General features: G+C 31.1%; 1 protein-coding gene across 5 annotated transcripts in view; it reads right to left on the reverse strand.

The window, feature by feature from the left end:
- LOC118184315 (xaa-Pro aminopeptidase 1-like) overlaps nucleotides 1-20,212 on the reverse strand; it is a 203,265-nt gene that overhangs the window by 36,783 nt on the left and 146,270 nt on the right. For all 5 annotated transcript variants that reach the window (XR_015038763.1, XM_085808549.1, XM_085808552.1 and 2 more), the window contains 2 exons: nucleotides 10,286-10,395; nucleotides 6,089-6,238 (listed from right to left, as the gene is read on the reverse strand). Coding sequence is in view for 4 of the 5 variants with exons in the window: in XM_085808549.1 (XP_085664675.1) it covers nucleotides 6,089-6,238; nucleotides 10,286-10,395 (260 nt within the window). In the remaining variant the exon portion in view is untranslated. The remainder of the gene's footprint in view (nucleotides 1-6,088; nucleotides 6,239-10,285; nucleotides 10,396-20,212) is intronic.

Consider the following 20,212-nt stretch of genomic DNA (forward strand, 5'->3'; position numbering starts at 1 on the left):
TCTGAAGCAGGAAAAGCATAGGCATTCAATGAAAGGAAAAAGACTCACACACGCATACAAAAAAAAAAAAAAAAAAAAAAAAGCATGGTTTAAAAATTGCATCAAAATGCACATAATATACATACAATGCCATATAAAATATCACACTTATGAAGGAAAAAAAGCAGAAGTAATATGTAAATATGACCACATAGCGGCAATTAAATTAATCAACTACAGCATGGAATCAAAAATATAAACCAAAAAATTTTTATATATACATATTCTAGCATGGAATGTGATATCTGCAAATATCTGCATGATTTATATTCTATGAATTGTTACAAGAACAATGATTAATGACTAATACTTACTAGTTTCAGAGAAGACATTTTTTTGACAATGAATACGCAATAGCTTATCATATAATGATCATTCAAGATAATAATTCAGCAGTAACACTTTAGCCTGTTTAATGAAATCCTATATCAAAAATGTTGATGCTTCTGAATGATCATTTAATCATAATTATGGTAGCAAGTTTATTGCAGATTTTAGGGAAGTTTCTTAACATTCACGAGATCAAATTTTTCCAGTATATGCAAAAGAATACACGAACTCAAGATATTTCCAACTATTTTAAAATTTTTCTTATAATTGTTATTCTTCATATGTAAACACTTTTATATCTGTCTTCATTAATTTATATAAAAATAAATAATAAACACACAATATAATAATACACTGCTGGCCATTAAAATTGCAGTGGAAGGACTGTCAGGTTTCCACCCCAATTAAAGGATTATGTCTCCTAATCCTTTTTACTGGGAAGGGAGTGTGTAGTGTCTTCTATGTTTCCTCTTCATCTTATGTTTAATCTTTGTACTTTTTTTAAGTTTTGTAAAATAACATCACAAAAAGACTGTTCTAAAGATAAACATTCATTGGAATTTCATTTTAAAAAGGTTGCTTGATATTTGTTCCAATCCTGTTTTCTCGTTAATAAAATTCATTAAAGAAGTTTGTTCTTTATGGTGCATTAATAATACTTCAGCTTTTATGCAACGCACTTTTAACGTCATATTATACGGATGGACTTCTAATAACAACATAACAGGTAAAGATATTGCGGAACATTAAAATTGCAACACCAGGAAGGATCTGACCAACGTCAAAATCACATAAAAGGAATAAGTTGGGATATGCAAATTATTAGTATTTTAGCACATTTAGACGACACAAGAAGAAACGACATCTGCGGCACTGCATAAGAGAAAAGTTTTGTAGTGAGTTTCTCATTCAGATAGTGCTTTGTAAGGTAGGAGTATGCTCAGAATATCGTGTTATGCCTTGAATAAGAAGAGGAAGTTACCAGCAAGTTTCGAAATTCGATAGAGGTAGGATCGTTGCCTAACAAAAGTGTAGACTATCATTCCATGATATCACCAGTCGCACTGGTCGACATCCAAACACTTTCATATGACTATCGATGGATTGCTGAGGGTCATACTGAATTGGTCAGTGACACTTAGCCGATAACCACTCAGCCAACGAGACACTTAACTGACTCCAGTTAGCCGACAAGACATTTAGTCGACACGGACACTTAGCCGACATGGACAGTTAGCCGTCAGGACGTTTAGCTTCCCTGTCAAAACTTTTAGTCAACAGGACATTAAGCCGACAGTGACGTTTAGCTGGCACGTATCCAATAATTACTTAAACTTACTATGAATTACAAAATTTCTCGACTTATCCATAAGTTCAATATTTAAGTTATTTTTTCACCTATCAGTAAAATTCATTTTTTGATTCTTAAGGATCTCATATGTGCTTTAATCATTGGGATAATTTAGCATTGCTTAATATGTATCGTGCTGTTTGGTGTGTATTGGAGAAATTGAAAAAGTGCTGATATTTCTCACCAGGGAATATGAATTAAATTTTGAAAGGAAAAAAATAATTTTTTTAGCTAAGTACAGTGGTCACTTAATTACATTTAGGATCTTCAAAAATTATCCATGAAGCATCTTCATTTAATCAACTGGATTCCATTGAACCCTTTCACATCATTAATAATTTTTCTTGTTTACTTAATGGGGTATTAATTTTCCAATCTCACTTTTACAAATACTTTCAAATTTCTAATACCGTTATGTTTGATTACTATTTTACTCAATACATCATGCTACATTCTTTCCCTTACAAAATCATTTCGCTCCTCCCACTAATGAAATTTCCTTTACTTGTTATGAAAAATCTGAATAATGCAATAAAAATTATTGTTATTCTTAAATTATAAATTTTATGAAAACATATGGTCGTGAAGGGTTAGTTTCGAAATGCATATTATTTTGTTATTAGAAACAATTAAAAAAAGTGAACTTTTAAGACAAGCAAAGGTATAAATTATTGGCCTCTATAATGGGCTGTTCATGCCACCATACTTGAGATAAAAATTCTGTAACATTTTATTGACCACGTGTCTCGCTGAAAAAACTTACTTAGATTAATGTTTATAGCACTAAACTGGTGCATTATGTTTAATTTAGAAGTAAAATATTCTTTAAGGTTTTATTTCATTCATAACTGAATACATGTCTGCAAAAACTACGTTTTTCATTCTTCATATATCGAAAACGTTGCTGATATAAAATTCCAGATGTGGGAAAATCTCCGAAGAGAAATTGGAAGAATTTGCAGAAGCAGGGGCACCAAGCAGGGTGGAGCAAAGCGAGAATCTTGAAAAGGCATCGTAATCTGGTGCCATCTATCGATGCTAGATTTAACTAGATCAGTCATGTAACTAGATAATATTATGTTCTCTGTTTTGAAAGTCGCAATGTGCAATTTTCAATATAATATGTTATATTGTTTCATGTTTTTCTTATAAAATGTAACTTTCTCAATATCTGTTAAAAATGTATAAATTTTCACTTCACTTTTCATCAATTAATTTTTTTTTTTTTTTTTTCTCTTTCATTCCTTCTCTTTCTTGTTTTTGTTTTAGCTACATGCTAATAGGGAAATTTTTAATGCCCATTTTCCTGGATGCATATATAAAGTTCTAGCCTAAAAAGGCAATTTTCATTGTAAGAGACTGGTTATATATTAAGTAAAAAGGTCACTCTATTTCTGTTAGGCCCAGTAGCGGCCGAGGGGTTAAGTCACTAAACACTGGCAGTTCAGTCCGAATTTCGAATCCCATGAACAGACAGGCTGCATGGGTGTTTTCGTGGTTTTCCACATGTGTAACTTGTATACGAGCCAGTTTTTCTCAGAAAGTTCTCCACGAAGGTATCCCTCCCCTTAGGCAGATAGCCGTCTTGCTTTGCCGTAATTACATTAACCAAACCTATTATTGTTAGGTGGCCGCAGGCCATGAGGTACGAAATCCCATGCCGGAGCCCTATCCCAGATTAATAAATATGTGATGCCTAACATGTAAACAGCATTTGAGATAAAAAAAAAAAAAAAAAAAAAAAAAAAGTAGTTCCAGTGTGGCAAGGAGTAGGGCAAATCACTCTACTTCCTGACAGGGAAGGAAATTTCTTTAGTGGGAGGAGTGAAACGACTTTATATGGGAATAAATGTAGTGTGATGTGTTTGTTGGGCAAAGTAGTAATGAAATGTATGTATGTGAGCATGTATGTAAGCAAAGTATTAGAATTCTAAAAGCATTGGGAAGAGCGAGACTCAATGTCGGCTAACTGTCAGCGTTGGCTAAGTGTCCTGTCGGCTAGGTGTCCGTGTCAGCTAAATGTCCTGTCGGCTAACTGTCCTTGTCGGCTAAGTGTCCGCAACCGATACTATACAGCATGCAGGATCTCAACGCCCATGACTGACATCAGAGAGGACAGACATATTGTGAGATCAAAGTCCTGCAAAAATGCACAAACACATCACAGACCATTACTCAGGAAATGGGCATGTTTGCAGCACGCCCAGTAGCAGCTCATAAGGTGCACTGACGTTTGCAGCAGCTTGGACTATCAGCAGGGTAACCATTACTTCAGTTTCTCTTGACAATGCAGCATAGAGAGAGATGGCAACTCTGGTGCACCAAACGATAAAGCTGGATACAGGAGTGGCACAATGTTGCTTTTTCAAACGAGTCCCAGTTCTACGTGCAGTATTCCAATGGGCGCATACGTTTCTGGAGTGTCTGAGGAGACCGCACGTCTTCTGCTTGCATTCGATATCGGTATACGGGCTCTGAACCTGGTGTGATGATTTGGACAGCGATTGGGTACACAACATACACATCTCTAGTTCGGATGGTAATTTGAATGCAGATAGGTACATTTCTGACATGTTACGTCAAGTGGTTGTGCCCTGTCTTCGAGGCTCCCAAACGGCATGTTCCAACAAGATAATGCAATACCACATGTTGCGCTATGACCTCCCTCGATATACAGGATATTATATTACTGCCCTGACCTGTACGGTCTCCAGATCTGTCACCCACTGAAAACACCTGGTCATGGGTTGTGAGAGACTGGCCTGCCAACCCTCTCCAGCTAGTATGGTTGATGAAGTGTGTCATAGACATGAAGCTGCATGGAAAGAGTTGCCCATTTCTGTCATCCAAGGCTAATTTGACTGCATGCCTAATGGGGTAAAGGCCATTTTAGCTGCCAGGCTGGCAGCTGTTTTTACTAATTTTGCACCCCTGTAAACCTCCAAAATGCTTACAAATTTAATGATTTTTGTCTTTATGCCATACTGTTTATGTGCAATAAATATCTTTTTTGTATTTGCTTCCTTCATGCTGTTGCAATTTTAATGGCCAGCAGTGTAATTATAAAGAAATCCTACTTCAAAATCCAAGCTAGGAATTTTGAACTAACCCTCAAAATTTCATATTGATTTACAAGCAAACCTTTGCTGCTCCAGGATATGATGTCATTTTCCTGAGCAACATAAAGTTCTTCAGTTACAGCCACGACATAAAAGGCCCGCTCCCCCTCCTAAATTTACAAAAGTGTAACACCGGCAACAAATGCTACTATTAAAGAAGAAAATTTAGGCACGCATTTAGACAATGCACCCTGTCAACACAAGCTCTTATGAAGCCTTTATTTTCACAACTGCTGGCTGTAGACATACATAGCCAAATACAAAAATGTCTTAAATGGTGTAAATAATCTCTTTTTTTTTTTTTTTTTTTTTTTTAATTTAAGAAAAATCAATTTGGTAAAAATTATGACGTTTATTTATTTAAAATCCTCCAAAGCCTATACTTAAATTTAGTTAAGAGTTTGTATTCATTATAAGAAAAAAACAGAAGTTTGACTACCATGGGAGAAATACTAAGATACCTAATTTCAAAATTTCGGATTTTTAACACCCGCTTCAGCTTCCCTAGACTGCTTAGTTAAAGAATAATTTAGATTAACTTGAACTTATTTCCCCCATTTATGTTATTCACTGATAGTCTTACGATCAGTGAGGGTGTAACATTCTTTAATTAATAATTGTTTCATAAAGTATGCCATAGGATATGACTGCTCTAAATCACAAGCAAAATCTGCTCTGAGCAGAACCAATCATCATGGTTAATACCATCATCAGAGAACAAATAAAAAGAGTATCCACTACAACCTCTCTCAGTACTTTCACTGAATAAAGTGTTATCATACGAATTGGTATAGGAGCAATGAACCTGGATATGGGGCCATTCAATAAATAACTTACACAAATGCATGTAAGCACTCATATATAAATGATACATTTAACTTGAATGAAAAATTTTCTTAGGAGTCTTATGCATTCTTTGGCATCATGTGAATTGCTCAATTATTGGAATTATTTAAGTTGTACAATATACTGCATAACCTTTGTATTATGCAATAGTTTCTATATAAAATAACACTGATTTTAACTTTCATTATGATTACCATATTATTTATCACTCATTGCTTTTCAAAATTTAAATTAGGCTCTCCTGAATTTACCAAATAAATAATGCTTTCTGTAAAAAAAAAAAAAAAAAAAAAAAAATCTCAGAATCAAATATGTAAGTTAGGTGATTTTTTTTAACAAATTAATGAAGTGCAATCAAATTAGTGCAGTGTACTTTATTTATGAGAAAGCAAAATATACTAACATATACTGCCCACCAGAATCACAAAGATAAAATTCTTCTGTTGAAATAACTCTTGTTGTTTCTTCAGATGGATGATAATGAATTAAAGCTGCATTTGGCCCTGATGCAGAAATAATTTCAAAACTTGGCCCAACATAATCTTCTTGTTGCCTGCATATAACAGAGATATTAGTTTAATGAATCAGAATAAAATGAGAAAATTAACATACATCACGAATACAAAAATATTTAATTTTTCTATTACTGTCTTTCAGAAAATTAATGAAAAAAGCCATTTTAACAATTCTGAAATAAACATAAGTATCTACTTTGTAATAATATATCAGCCTTCTCAAAAATGAAACCTCATCTTGATTCCATGGCTGGCAGCAAAATCTGAATTCTACAACAGATATTAAAACATACTTTACAGTTAAATTTTAAAATTCTTGAATTGTCATACACTGCATTTTTAATAGGGTAACCCCCCCAAAAAAACTCACTAAAAAGGTACTGTTTCTTTCTGCATAAATTATTTTTATAGAATAGGTACTGTATACTTAGTTATTTTCCCTTTCTATTTAAATATGGAATATATTACAGGAAGTTATGGATAAACTAAGGAAAATTTTTTAAATCTAATGCCAGAGCAATATTAATAGTGTCTTATTTTCATCTGCTGGATTACACCTTATAATCAATAAATTACTCATTTAAGGAAAGCAATTAAGTACAAATACACAGGACACTTCTGTTTATAAAGGCACTGAACAGAAATAAACTGCTGATAGCAATCAACTGCAAAAAATACTAAATTCTGAAAACAATAACATGCTTTGGAATATTAATATTACATGTATAAACAAGAACTTAAAAAATATTAATGCTATTTAATATGGCCAGACTTTTCAGAACAGTAACATATTGAAATTTAGTAAGCTTTTAAAAAAGTTCCAAATCAAAACTGGCTGATTCTTTCTGTTTGCGATCAAAATTCTGCATACTTAGACATTACCTAATAAGAAACAGCTATTTCAGTATTTTTGATAGCAGTATCTCTAGACTTTCAGAGGTTTGCTTATCATGATTGAGGAAATTTGCTTTTCATTTTCTGTTCAGCTACTTTTGCATTATTTTGGTACGTCATCAGATCCTATCTTTCCACATCTTTAAATTTCCAACTTCTATTTTAGAATATTTATGAGCATTAAAATGCCCTTTCGTACCCCCAAAAGAATCAAAACTTCTAATATGCACATACTGCAAGAAGTAACCTTATAATTTAAATACATGCATAGTTAACTAATTTTTATAAATTATTAGTTAAGTTATTATGGCAGTGATTCTCATGCTTTTTTTTTTTTTTTTTTTTGGTCGTGCCACACATTTAATGATTTCAAACTTTGGCAGGACACAATGAAAAATATAAGTTCAAAAGTGGTTTACTTACCTATAATTTCATACCCCTGTGTAAAATAGTTTATGATAATAATTTTGAATGTAAAATAAAATAATACGTACTACAAAAACAGCAGTATGTTTATTAAAGGATTAATTGCAAGTTAATAATAAGAATACAGTCAAAAGTCATTAATTCGGGCACCCATAATCCGGAATGATCTATAATCTGGACCTCATAGCTGCAAACTTTCTGTGCATGCGTCGCGTTGACATTACGCATAGCAGCAAGACCTTTATGGCTGCGCATATGCGTCTGCACATAACAAGTTTACGCATGCGCGTTTAATGTATAACGGACGGTATAAGCTAAAATTATCTAATTATGTACTTCAGTTAATGTTGCAGATTGCATTGTTCCTTAATCTTCGAATTGGATACGGCTTATTATTATTTGCAGACTGTTAGGAGCAATTTTATAAAAGTAAGCTTGAACTTTCGATTATGTCAAATAGAATTTCCGATGCTGGAGCTCCCAAAGGATCTACAAAGTGAAAGTATGTTTCAATGTCTATCAAACAAATGCAAACAAAAAGTGGAATTGCTGCAAAAAATGGATACAGGCATACATATCCTTTGTTTCTCTAACCATTCCGAAATCTGTTTATCAGTTTCATGCTGCTCGGTGGGGGTGATGATGCCGCGGCACCCAATGAATTGGAAGTTGATCTGTCAGCACTATCCTTACCTTCAGGGCAGATGTTTTTATTTTATTTGGCTTATAATTCCTTACTAAATGTAGTATTTCATCTCTATGTACTCCGTCTTTGATATGATTTAAATCAAATTCCTCGTCATTATAATTCACTTCCGATAGTGAAGAAAGTGACACAGAGGTTATTGAAAACGAAAAAATTTCGATTGACAAATTAGTCGGTATTCTCGACACAGCAATTATAGGACTTGAACAGCGGTACTTTGTAACTGAACAAGAAATTATGTCTGTTTATAGAATTAAAGAGAAAGTATTCTCACATATAACGAAGCAACTTAAACAACTTACATTGAAAGAAATGTTTAATAAAGTAAACAAATAAATATTAAGCTTTTTTTTTTTTTTTTTTGTAAATTTTAACATAATTGAACATAATTGTTAGAATAATATTTAGAATATAATTGTTCTTTATTTCATAAATTATGGTTTCATATTTTTAATTTTATAATTTCTGCATGCCATCTTACCAGATTTAAACCGATGACCTATAATCCGGAAAAATCGATAATCCTGAAGCGCCAAAGTCCCGACGAGTCCGGATTAATGACTTTTGACTGTACTTTTAATGAGAAATTTTAGATTTTGATGTTTTTTGATAACTTTCTTTATATTTGGTCATAAAAGTGACAATGCTACTCTCATATCGTCTTCTACATTTAACAGTCTCGATCTTTTTCTCATTTTTATGTTGGTTAATACTGAAAATCCAAATTCACACAAATAATATTTACAAAACTGTAATAATATTTTTAAAGCTTTTTTGCCCATCATGGTATAATCTCATCTAATGTCAATCCAATATGAATTAATTGATTCTTCCGAATATTTTAAAATTAAATCTCGATTATTAGAAAGTGAAATTAGTTCTTCCTCTTCATTCAAAGTTAATTCAAATACAAAAGTATTCCGCACCAAAATTGGCAAGCTTATTAATGTCTTACAAACTGAATTTCGCCAATTCACATGAGTACCATATAAACCCATTATAATTTTTCCTGTATCTATTTCTAAAATTTGGCGGCACACAAAAGTGCCACGGTACAGTGGTTGAGAATCACTGTATTATGCTGTATGGGTACCCCATACTTTAACAAAGCGGAATGCGCTTCCTCGAGTTTCAGAATCTGATTATTGCTAAAAAGAAATGAAGCTCCATTTTTAAAATGGCTCATTTGGAGATGAGACATTGATACAATACAATAATATTCAGGGGATAAAGATAATGGGATAAGCCAAAAGAACCTCTTCAGTAACATCAAGAGGTGGCCTGTATTCTGAAGAATGTATAATTTACTAAATGCAAATATTAACTGATCAAATACTGGGTTAAATGCAAATATTAAATGGCCAAATACTGGTTTAATCTTCATAAAAGGTTCTTCAAATTCAAAGACTAAAACAATCCAGATCAAATAAAATCTATTAACAAAAATAATCTGCACAATCTAAAGTTTCATTAATTTAATAAATTTCATTTATTGCTGAGAAAATTTTATGTGACAGTTTTTCTTGGTAAAAGCTGAAACTATAAAACCAAGAGATTCATTTGTCTACTGGGAGATGTGATGAAAAATCTGAAGAGTTGGCAGCTATGAATACATCATATTAGAATGCAATAATTTTAGATATGTGTTTGCTCAGCAAACAGATTTACTATCACCTAATTTAAGCTAATTTAATTTAGCCAATTAGCACCTAAACTAATTTTAATCAATTCATTTTTATGTCTTCACCTTATGTCAGGTTATGTTATGATCTAACAATGCTTCTGAATCGATGGATATTTTGGATACACAGTCTACTGACACTGTCTGCCTTCCCTCAAATGCTGAAATATAATTTATGGGTTGCCCTGTATTTGCAAACTGTAGACTGATTACTATTGTTGTGGCTTATGTGCATGATGAACTATGTAATACTACTAGAATGTTTATAAAATAAACAAAATAGAAGGAGGAAGGGGGGAATCCTGCAGCATAAAAGTACAACACACATATATTTGCATGCAAAATGATAAATATTACAAAAGTAATTTCTCAAATGACCTTCTGAAGTCTTCTATTTTAAGAGCTGCGGAATATTCAGTAACATCACCAGAGGACACTTCATCTTCAAGCCAGGCAAAAAATTCACAAATAGCAACAGCATCTTTGACCTTAAAATTTAATAATCAATTAATATTCAAAACATTTTTAATGAAACAGAAAAATTCTAAAATATACAAAAAAACATTTTTTAAAAAATTTTTATTTATTACAGAAGCCTTTTTTGGGGGAGGGAGAATTACTTACTGTATGTTCTTTCTATAGTTACATTACTACATTAATAAATATAATACTATTATTCAATAATCCTGAACAATAAAACTTAAGCATTTAAAGAACCAGAGAAATATATTTTATTTACAGCCACAAAACATGTTTTACCTAATGCAGCTACTAGTGTTGTAGTATGTTAAGAAATGTACCTATAAGCTTTATTTCCTTAAATACTGATTTTGAACATAAAATTGAAATTACACTTTCTGAATATAAGCTACACAATAGAGATAAGCAATGTCTGAACACTTGAAGGCAGAAGAGTATGTTATTGTTCCTGCTGCACAATATCTTAGTAATTTCTAGGAATATATCATGAAATGATAGATGGTTCTTTGGTGTTGTGTCCTTTCAGAAGTCAAAAGGATCCATGCGTAGAAATCACTACTTTTGCCAGTTCCACAATCTTTTCACTATTGAGCTCTCCCTGGAAAGGAAATCCCCACCCCAAGCTTTGAAACGATAGATGATAGTCATATTAAGACTTTAGTGCTATTGATTTCAAACAGATAACACTGTGATGTGCTTGCTTAACAAATAATACTAAGATCAAATATAAAACAATATGTCCAAGAAATTCAAAATAACATTGTAAATATATTTTACAATGAAATATTTACTTTCTTTAATATTAAGGTTCAAAACAAAACACAAGATTATGAAAACACCTCTGGGAACTCATGAGGAGGAAAAATTCATCAAAATCAGTTTTTATTAATATTTTTGGTATGTCCAACTAATATCTGAGGTGCAATTACGATGGTTAACAGTACAAAATTATACATGCATTCAGAAATTTGTAGTCAGTAACAGCTTTATTATTCTTAACTGTTTAGCTGCAAAAGCCTGCAGCTACAAAACATAAATGTTTTGTAACAACAACACTCAACAAAATAGTTATCCGTTATTTTAATTCAAAGTCTTCCCAGACATTTTGGCTAGTTTATATAGATTTCCTTCTCTTTCAGCATGTTTTCTAACAATTAGAGATTTGTCTCAATATACAAATCAATGCTCTTGCTAGTCTATGGATGTGTTATCTCCTAACTTGTCAACCTCCCCACAATGTACCTATAAGGGTTTACTTGATCTGGCAAGTTAAATATTCCCAAACCCCAGACAGACGTAAAGCATATTACTGCTATGTCTAAAAGTAACTACAATAACAGACAAACGTTTAAATAAGCCTCTTATTTAAAAAGTATTTAGAACATTCATTGATACTAACAAAATCAATTACAGCTCACGATGACATAATTAAACAAGAACAGTCAAATTCAAACTAATAATGTGGACTAGTGGTCAAAGATTATACAATTTAATTTAATCTGGCTCAGTAACTCTATCATATGAGGAAATAGAAATGGGAAATTATAGTAAAGGCTGAAATCATAAACAATTGGGTAATATACATAATAATAACTAGACATATCTTTGAAGAATAATTTTTTTTATGTATTCAGTTTCTTTCTTCAACACATTTCCTTTTCATTTTAGAATTTAATTAAGGATTTCTGTTATTCTAAAAAACACTAAATGCATTAAGAATGTACAGAAAAAGCAGCTAACTTTATTTCTTTAGTAATAAGAAATATATAAAGGGCAGTTACAGAGCTGGTGTGGCAGAATTTTTAGAATTCAGTGACACACCAAACAACAAAATCTAGAAATAGCAAAACTTTTAGAATTAAGAGTAGGCATTGGAAGCAGAATTTAGGATCCACAGAGATTGCATAAGGTGGGGTAATGCCTACTGCCAGCTCTGTATATGATGCATTAAGACATATTGGACGAATCTTTTAAATTGTAAGTTTTCCATTTCTTTATTAATAAAAAAATCCCTTTCTATAATGCCTGCCCATGTGATAAGATTAGAAGCATTTTTGATATCTTTCATGTATGTGTCTAGTGAAAAGTAGAGAAAATAGAGGGAAGATAAACACGTTAAGAAAAAGATTCTAGTATTAGAAGAAAAAATTTCTCAAGTAGCACAGCAGCGTCGTTATAGCAATATGTCATCTTTACCAAATGTCCGATCCATCTCGAAGACGACCAGATCTACTGTTTTGCAACCATTGCAAATACGTCTTTATTACGTCTTCGCAGATGAGGTTTTTGTTGCATCGGCATCGTTATTGCATCTTTCGCAGGTATTATTTTGGTTGTGAAAGCATCTTATCACGACGTCTTATAGACGCCTAAATGTTCGCCAAATTCCACGTTTTTGCAACAATTGTGAAAATGTCGTTATTATGTCCTTGTGTTACATACTGATTTATGCAGAACAATATGCTTAATAATTAATATATTTTTCTTCTTTTTTGAAATTTTGTATTCCTTTTATTTTTCTAAAGTTTAAATATTTTATCATTTCCTGAAACCCAGGAGATAATACAACTTCTTCTCTTTAGACTAAATATGCATAATTCATAACAACCTTAATTATTTTCAGTACTTTAAACTATATTTTTTAAATAACTTAAATTCTAAGTTGCGATTATTTAAGATTTCTTTTTTTCCTAAAGTGAGAGTAATTATGAAAGCGGTTATTATAAATATATAGCATTAATAGTAGGTTTTAAGTAAATAAAATTCAATTAGACATAAATAAAAGTAAAGCTATATATGTGGGTAAATAATACAATACAATTTATAATACAAGATAATACAATTTCTTCTCTTTAGAATAAATATGCATAATTAATAATAGACTTAATTATTTTCAGTACTTTAAACTATATTTTTTAAATAACTTAAATTCCAAGTCATGATTATTTAAGATTTCATCATTTTTTCCCTTAATTCTTTAGAATGTAAGTGAGAAAATTATGAAAGTGGTTTTTATAAAAATACAGTCAAAAGTCTTTAATCTAGACGTCCATAATCCGGAATGACCTATAATCCGGACCTCAAAGCTACAAACTTTCTGTGCATGTGTCAACGCATATATGGCTTGACACATGTGCATTTAATGTATAACGGACGGGATAAGCTAAGCTAAAATTATCTAATTATCTATTTCAGTTAATGTTGCAGATTGCATTGTTCCTTAATCTTTGAATTGGATCTGGCTTATTATTTTTTGCAGATTGTTAGAGCAATTTTATAAAAGTATACTTGAACTTTCGATTATGTCAAAAACAATTTCCGATTCTGGAGCTGCCAAAGGATCTACAAAGCAAAAGCATATTTCGATGTCCATCAAACAAAACGTGGAATTGCTGCAAAAAATGGATAAAGGCATATCCTTTGTTTCTCTAACCATTCCAAAATCTGTTTATCAATTTCACGCTGCTCTGCAGCGGAGGGGAGGGGGACGTCGCGGCGCACAATGAACTGGAAGTTGATCTGTCAGCACTATCTTTATCTTCAGGGCAGATGTTTTTATTTTATTCGGCTTATAATTCCTTACAAAATGTAGCATTTCATCTCAATGTACTCCGTCTTTGATATGATTTAACTCAAATTCCTCGTCATTATAAATACCATAAATACACATCAAAGAGTTTTCTGGTTGCAATTTTCTAATTTCGACTATGCGTAATGTATGCTTTACGCATGCAAGCGTTGAAAGAAATGTTTAATAAAATAAACAAATAAATATTAAGCTTTTTTTTTCTTTTTTTTTTTTTTTTTTTTTGTAAATTTTGAGACCCTTTAGATCATAATTGCTTTTTATTTCATAAATTATGATTTCATATTTTTAATTTTATAATTTCTGCATGCTATCTTACAAGATTTAAACTGATGATCTATAATCTAGAATTGCCGAAGTCCCGGCGAGTCAGGATTAAAGACTTTTGATTGTATATAACATTAATAGTAGGTTTAAAGTAAATAAAACTCAATCAGACATAAATAAAAGTAAAGATATATATATGTGGGTAAAAAAAAGATGTGTTTCTGATAACAGCATTATCACATTTATTCCTGTTAAATCTCAGAGACATTGAAAATTGCTCCTGTCATGATAAATTAGGAGGTGGTTTTTAAGTAACATAATCAGTATTTTACTTGAATTCAAGTACAAATTTATTTGCGTTTTATCGTAAAAAATATAACCATTAACTTCTATATCTCCAAGATATCCAAATGAAACACTATAAAGTTGTTAATAAATGTGATCAAAAGTATTTCATACAAAAATATATCTAAATCTAATAACCAAAAAAACTTCCCATATTCATATCTAAAATGAAATAATAACCTAACAAACAACATACATGACAGCACTATTTAAGAAAAATCATGAACTAGCAGTGTTTGAAAGTATAAATAAGCAGAAAGAAGGTAACAGAACTCAAATTTCCAATTAATAAAAATTATTTGTGTTTTTTAAATAGTAATCAATTAAAAGTGCAATAATTATGGATTGCAGTATTTACTAATAATGCTGATGTTTTTGACACCATTTCTTTCAATCAAATGTTAATGTATTTACTTTGTTTTAGTTTCTACATATTAGAATAGTGGTAGATTACAATGATTATTTCATGCACTTTATATAATCAATAACTTTTTCTTTTGTTACTGTACAGAAATAATTTAAATAAAATAATATATGATAGTAAATATGCTAAAGTAAGCTCTTCATTAAATATCACACGATGAAACTTTTTGTTTCTATTTATTATGAATTTCATTGTTATTACAAGCACACAAAAAGTAAGCGAAGAAAATAGAATATACTTAACTTTAAAAAATAAAACCTACTTTCCAACATTCATTTTTATTTATCGAGATAATCTAATAAACATGCATAACGGCAATATTTAGAAAAACGCGAATTACACAATGTTTGGAAGATTAGATACCAAACGAAAAGTAATAAAACTGCAATTTGAAATCAATAAAACATATTTTATGTTTTTGAATAATACACAATTAAATATCACATAATTATAAATTCCAATATTTCATAGTAATGCTAATGTTTCCTTAACACTATTTTTTCGATTATACATTTCATACACTTTAAAATCATTAACCTTTTCCGCATACTATACAAAAGACAAGATAATATAGAATGTGCATTATTATTAATTTTAATAGATTCCTTGTGTTTTTCTAATATCTTATTATATATATCTAATTTATTTTCAGCAGTGATATTAAGTACCAGTCCAATAATTTCTTTCTATTTTGAAACTCATGAACATACCATAACAGCTTGAATTGTTGTTGCTACCGCATGGATTGCATTTTCAGCAAAATCAGAAAATGGCTTAACATTGTATGTTGTTTTTGGTTTTACATAAATTAATTCTGAGTACCAGCACAATAATCGATTAATATGAATGATACATGATATAGCACTTACGACATTATAACCGAATCGGTAATCCGTGTATCTAAATATTGCACCGCTGGGGGTCATTGAAGATTGGAAAAAACCACCATATAATTTTAATCACTGGTAACACATAAAACACCAAAACAGAACACTATTTCACTGTATATGGACGATTTTAGCAAGCTGCATCTGATATTTTCTTTAAACGATGCATCCAGAATTCAAAATTTTGGTGTGGTCTTGTAGAGCAGAAAATCACAAACAAAATAAGCAGAAATTCGGCATTACCACAAAGATTTCTCCTCAATTCAAAATAAAATGCCATCACTATATTCTTGTGTATCGTTCTCTTTCTGTATTGAAGCTCTCCAGTCTTTAATTCTGACGGTTAACTGCAAAACCATAAAGAAAACATTCCTGAAAATAAGATGGAGTCTGAAATTTATTGCACAGTTAACTAACATGTTCGAATTTGGCAGCTAGCCAAAACACGCAAGCCTCAAGCTCAGATATTTGTTTACATAATCATCCAGTAAATTATATGCATGGAATGTCAATCGGTTGAACAGCATTTCAGTGTAACTTTTCAGCGAGTTATACGATTGCATTAAACCTTTCGATAGTTCTTCTGATAATTTTGTAGAATCTTTTTTAAATGGCATAGAAGAATTATTTCAACTGAATAGAATTATTAACAATTGTTTGCTAAAATATTTGTAATGTCAATAACGCCAAATACAGAATGTACTGTATACACTAGGATTAAACCAAGCATTTTCAAATGCATGGAGATGGACAAAAACGTAACAAACAGTTCATCAGAACTTTTATAGGTAATGAATTTCGTATTTTTGTTCACAGTTTCTCTAATTTTGATGTCAGCATTTATTAGTAATTTATCAAAGCCATTAATTTTGTCGTTTTCCATTAAAAGTGTTAGTATTTCTTTCTCATTTTCCATTAATTTTCCGTCAGATATTCTGGACACCCGTTAAATATGCATGGATATGCAACGTCTTTTAACATTGGACATTTTCTCGGAATTCTTAAAATCGCCTCATTTATAATCGTGAATACATCTTCACGCACAATCATATCTTTGCGAAAATTGTACTTTTTGCTCTGTATGCAGTAAAAATGTTTCATATTATGTCAGCATATTAATTCAAATAAATTCATCCTTATTTCAAAAATAATAAAGTCAGTCATATTTCAGCAGTAAAATAATTGCTAACATGTGATTTGCATTGATTTTGGAAATATGATTTTTTAAAACATATAAAATGCATAACTTAATAACTTACTTTACAGATTTGTTTCATTTTAAAATATTTTGCTATAATATTTATAAAAAATATTTTAAGTATTAATTATTTTAACAAAATTTTAAAAATAATTTAGCATGTATTTTTAGTACTAGTTAAATTTAATAATTCAAGTATTTATATTAAATTTATATTTCATTAGATGAATGTACCTTAGATTAATATATTTAGATGAAATTAAGTAATGAAGCATTGCAAAATAAATCTTATGCGGACTTCAGATTCTTGAAAGGGCAGATGTAATCTCTTTTCATTCTAAAAGTAATGCTGATGAAAAACAACCACTGAAAGATGCTAAAACAACCACGTCTAAAAGAATTCATATCATGATGTTTCAGGAATGTTGGCAAATTGCCACTATGCAACGGCAAATATTTCGCGTCTTCGCAATATTGTAAAGATGTTGTAAAAGTTACCATGACCACTTTTTAACCTGTCAGATCAGTTTGCAACGTCACTACAACATTGCCATGCTACTTGAGTTTATTATGTTTTCATTGTTCTTCCAGAAGTTCTCCAAAATGTAAGAAATTCATTGCAAACTTTCTGTAAAAGTTCATTACCTGTTGATACCATGGAGACATTTTTTTCATTTTGTCACCTATTTCTCGAATCTTCTACAATCGCGGGTCTATCAATCTTGATTTCAAACCCTTCTAAACTTTCCAAGCTGCAATGTCTAAAATCCTAAAGAAAAATTATCCCTACCATTTCTGTAACATCAAAAAGACAGAAATATTTTGGAAAAAAATGGAGGGAAAAAGTATAAAATTAATGTTATAGAGAAAACTGATGCACATTCTTAGAATTTTGAATATTCTGAGACAATTACATGGGAAGTATTTTTACCATTCTTATTTATATTAGAAAGTGTGTGTGTGATTATGGTAAAGCCTCGAGGGCTATCTGCCTAAGGAGAGGGCTTTCTAAGGGAAACTGGCTCGTATGCACATTACACAAGGAGAAAACCACAAAAATGCCCATGAAGCCAGCCCGTTCGCGGGATTCTAACCTCGGACTCAACTACCAGTGTTCAGCTTCTTTACCGCTCGGCCGTTGGTGGGCTCATTTACATGGGAAAACTCTTACTATGAAAAAATTAAAAAGAAGACATTTTTAATTTAATTACATGGCTAATTTTGCTTTTGCTAAGAGCTGTTTTGTAAATTGTGCTTTATAGCATTATACCTTATTTATTTTTAGATTTAAAATATTGTATAATAAGTTGACAAAATGAAACTTTATAATATGACAGCAAAAAATAAAAATGTTTTATTTTAACATTATTTTTTAAATATAATAGCATTATTTTAGTGAAGTTTATCAATGTTACAATGTTTAAAAATAAAAAAAAAAAGAGTCGAAAAATTCTGAGATCTCGGAATTAAAAAGTTTTTACAGAAACTGATCTTAAAATCGCCAAATTTAGAACTGTTTAATAAAAGCATTCACATCCCCAAAAGCGAAAAGTTTTTAAGAGCTCTTTATCAGAAAAAATGAATTTCAAAATGCTTATGTTTCACTTCCTGCTTAGAAACTTGAGTACCCCATCACTTATATTAGAAATAGGTACAAATTATAACTCATGAACCCATTCAAAAGATAACCATATATTTGTCAGTGAATCGCCAAAACTATTCCTCCAAAATGCTAATTCACACTCAAAATAGCAGTCGTGAAAACAGACAGAAATTTCAGATGATTAAAATTAAGGACCTTCTGCTGATTTTGGCCAAAATTAAGTACTTTTAAAGACAAAAAAAAAACGATTCCAAAAAATCTAAGGACTCTTAAGGACCGTACGAACCCTGTATTAATATAAAGAATCAGCAAAATGCAATACTATTTATGATGCTATTAGTCAGTCCAGTAGGAGGACTTTCTACTGAGCTAAAATCCTACAAAGTAGGCAAGAGTTCTAAGCTGGAATCAGTCGACAGTCTGAGGATGGAAACATCAGGAGTGCATAGATTTTAGCATACAAGTTGAGATAGTCAAACCATGGGTGACATTCCATTACTTGTAGGTCATGTTCAATCAATCCATGCTCCATGTGGGCAAAACATATATCCTATTATGGTTATAGTATATTTAAGGGTGCCCTTTGGATTACCGCTAAGTTATTGTTTCATTTATCGCCAAGTTGTTTCATTATTGGTAACATGAGTAGTTGAATGTTATGGAAACTCTGTTATAACATAATAGGTTGCATGGTAGCAGTGAATTTGAATGATGGGAAAAGATTTTAAGTGTAGAATGTTGATTAAAAAGTTCATTGGTTATTTTGTGGTTGAATGTGGCAAGATTAATTTGAATTTCTATATGATTTGGAACAAAAGGGAAAAAAAGCATTATTTGACTGGTGTGTAAATAAAGGTTTACTTAGCAGCCATTATAAGTGTCCTGTTTGTATGAAGGAAATGCTTATGATCGAACGTCGGAGGATACTGGTACTATAGACAATATTTTTTACTCTTATTTTTGTGACAACACCAGTATACAGATTCTAGTTCAGATAATTTTAGGAAGTTTTTGGATGCTATTAAGGAATTTCATTAGTCTCTGAAGACACAGAAATCTCTAGATAGGGTAAGTGGATATTTCTTGTGTGTAGTGCTAAGATGAATTTCAATTTTTTATGTTATTTCAGTGTTTGATTTAAATGTAGATTATTGAGATTATATATTTTTTGTTTGGCTCTAGTGTAGAACTGGCTGATCCTTTGACATTTTTAGTAAAAATAGATCGACATGTACATGGACAAAGACAAGGGAGTGCACAATGCAAAATTTGGGCAATCCTCTGATTTTTTTTCTAAGTGAAAATAGGTCGATGTGTATATGAATATTGAGTTTGTGCAATTGTTTGACTTGTTATTTTGGCTTTGTGTAGCGTGCGACTACACAAAGCTAAAAAAATAAGTGAAAGAATTGGACAAACTTGGTGTCCATGTACCACCAAAAATCGCCAAGAGGTACCCGTAAATATATTTTTACCTTTATTATTAATGTTTGGCTCATTGAACCTGCGTAAAGA

Source organism: Stegodyphus dumicola, chromosome X1, assembly GCF_044657685.1.
Source record: "Stegodyphus dumicola isolate Sdum_Otavi_A_Nest chromosome X1, ASM4465768v1".
In the NCBI taxonomy this organism is placed as follows: Eukaryota; Metazoa; Arthropoda; class Arachnida; order Araneae; family Eresidae; genus Stegodyphus; species Stegodyphus dumicola.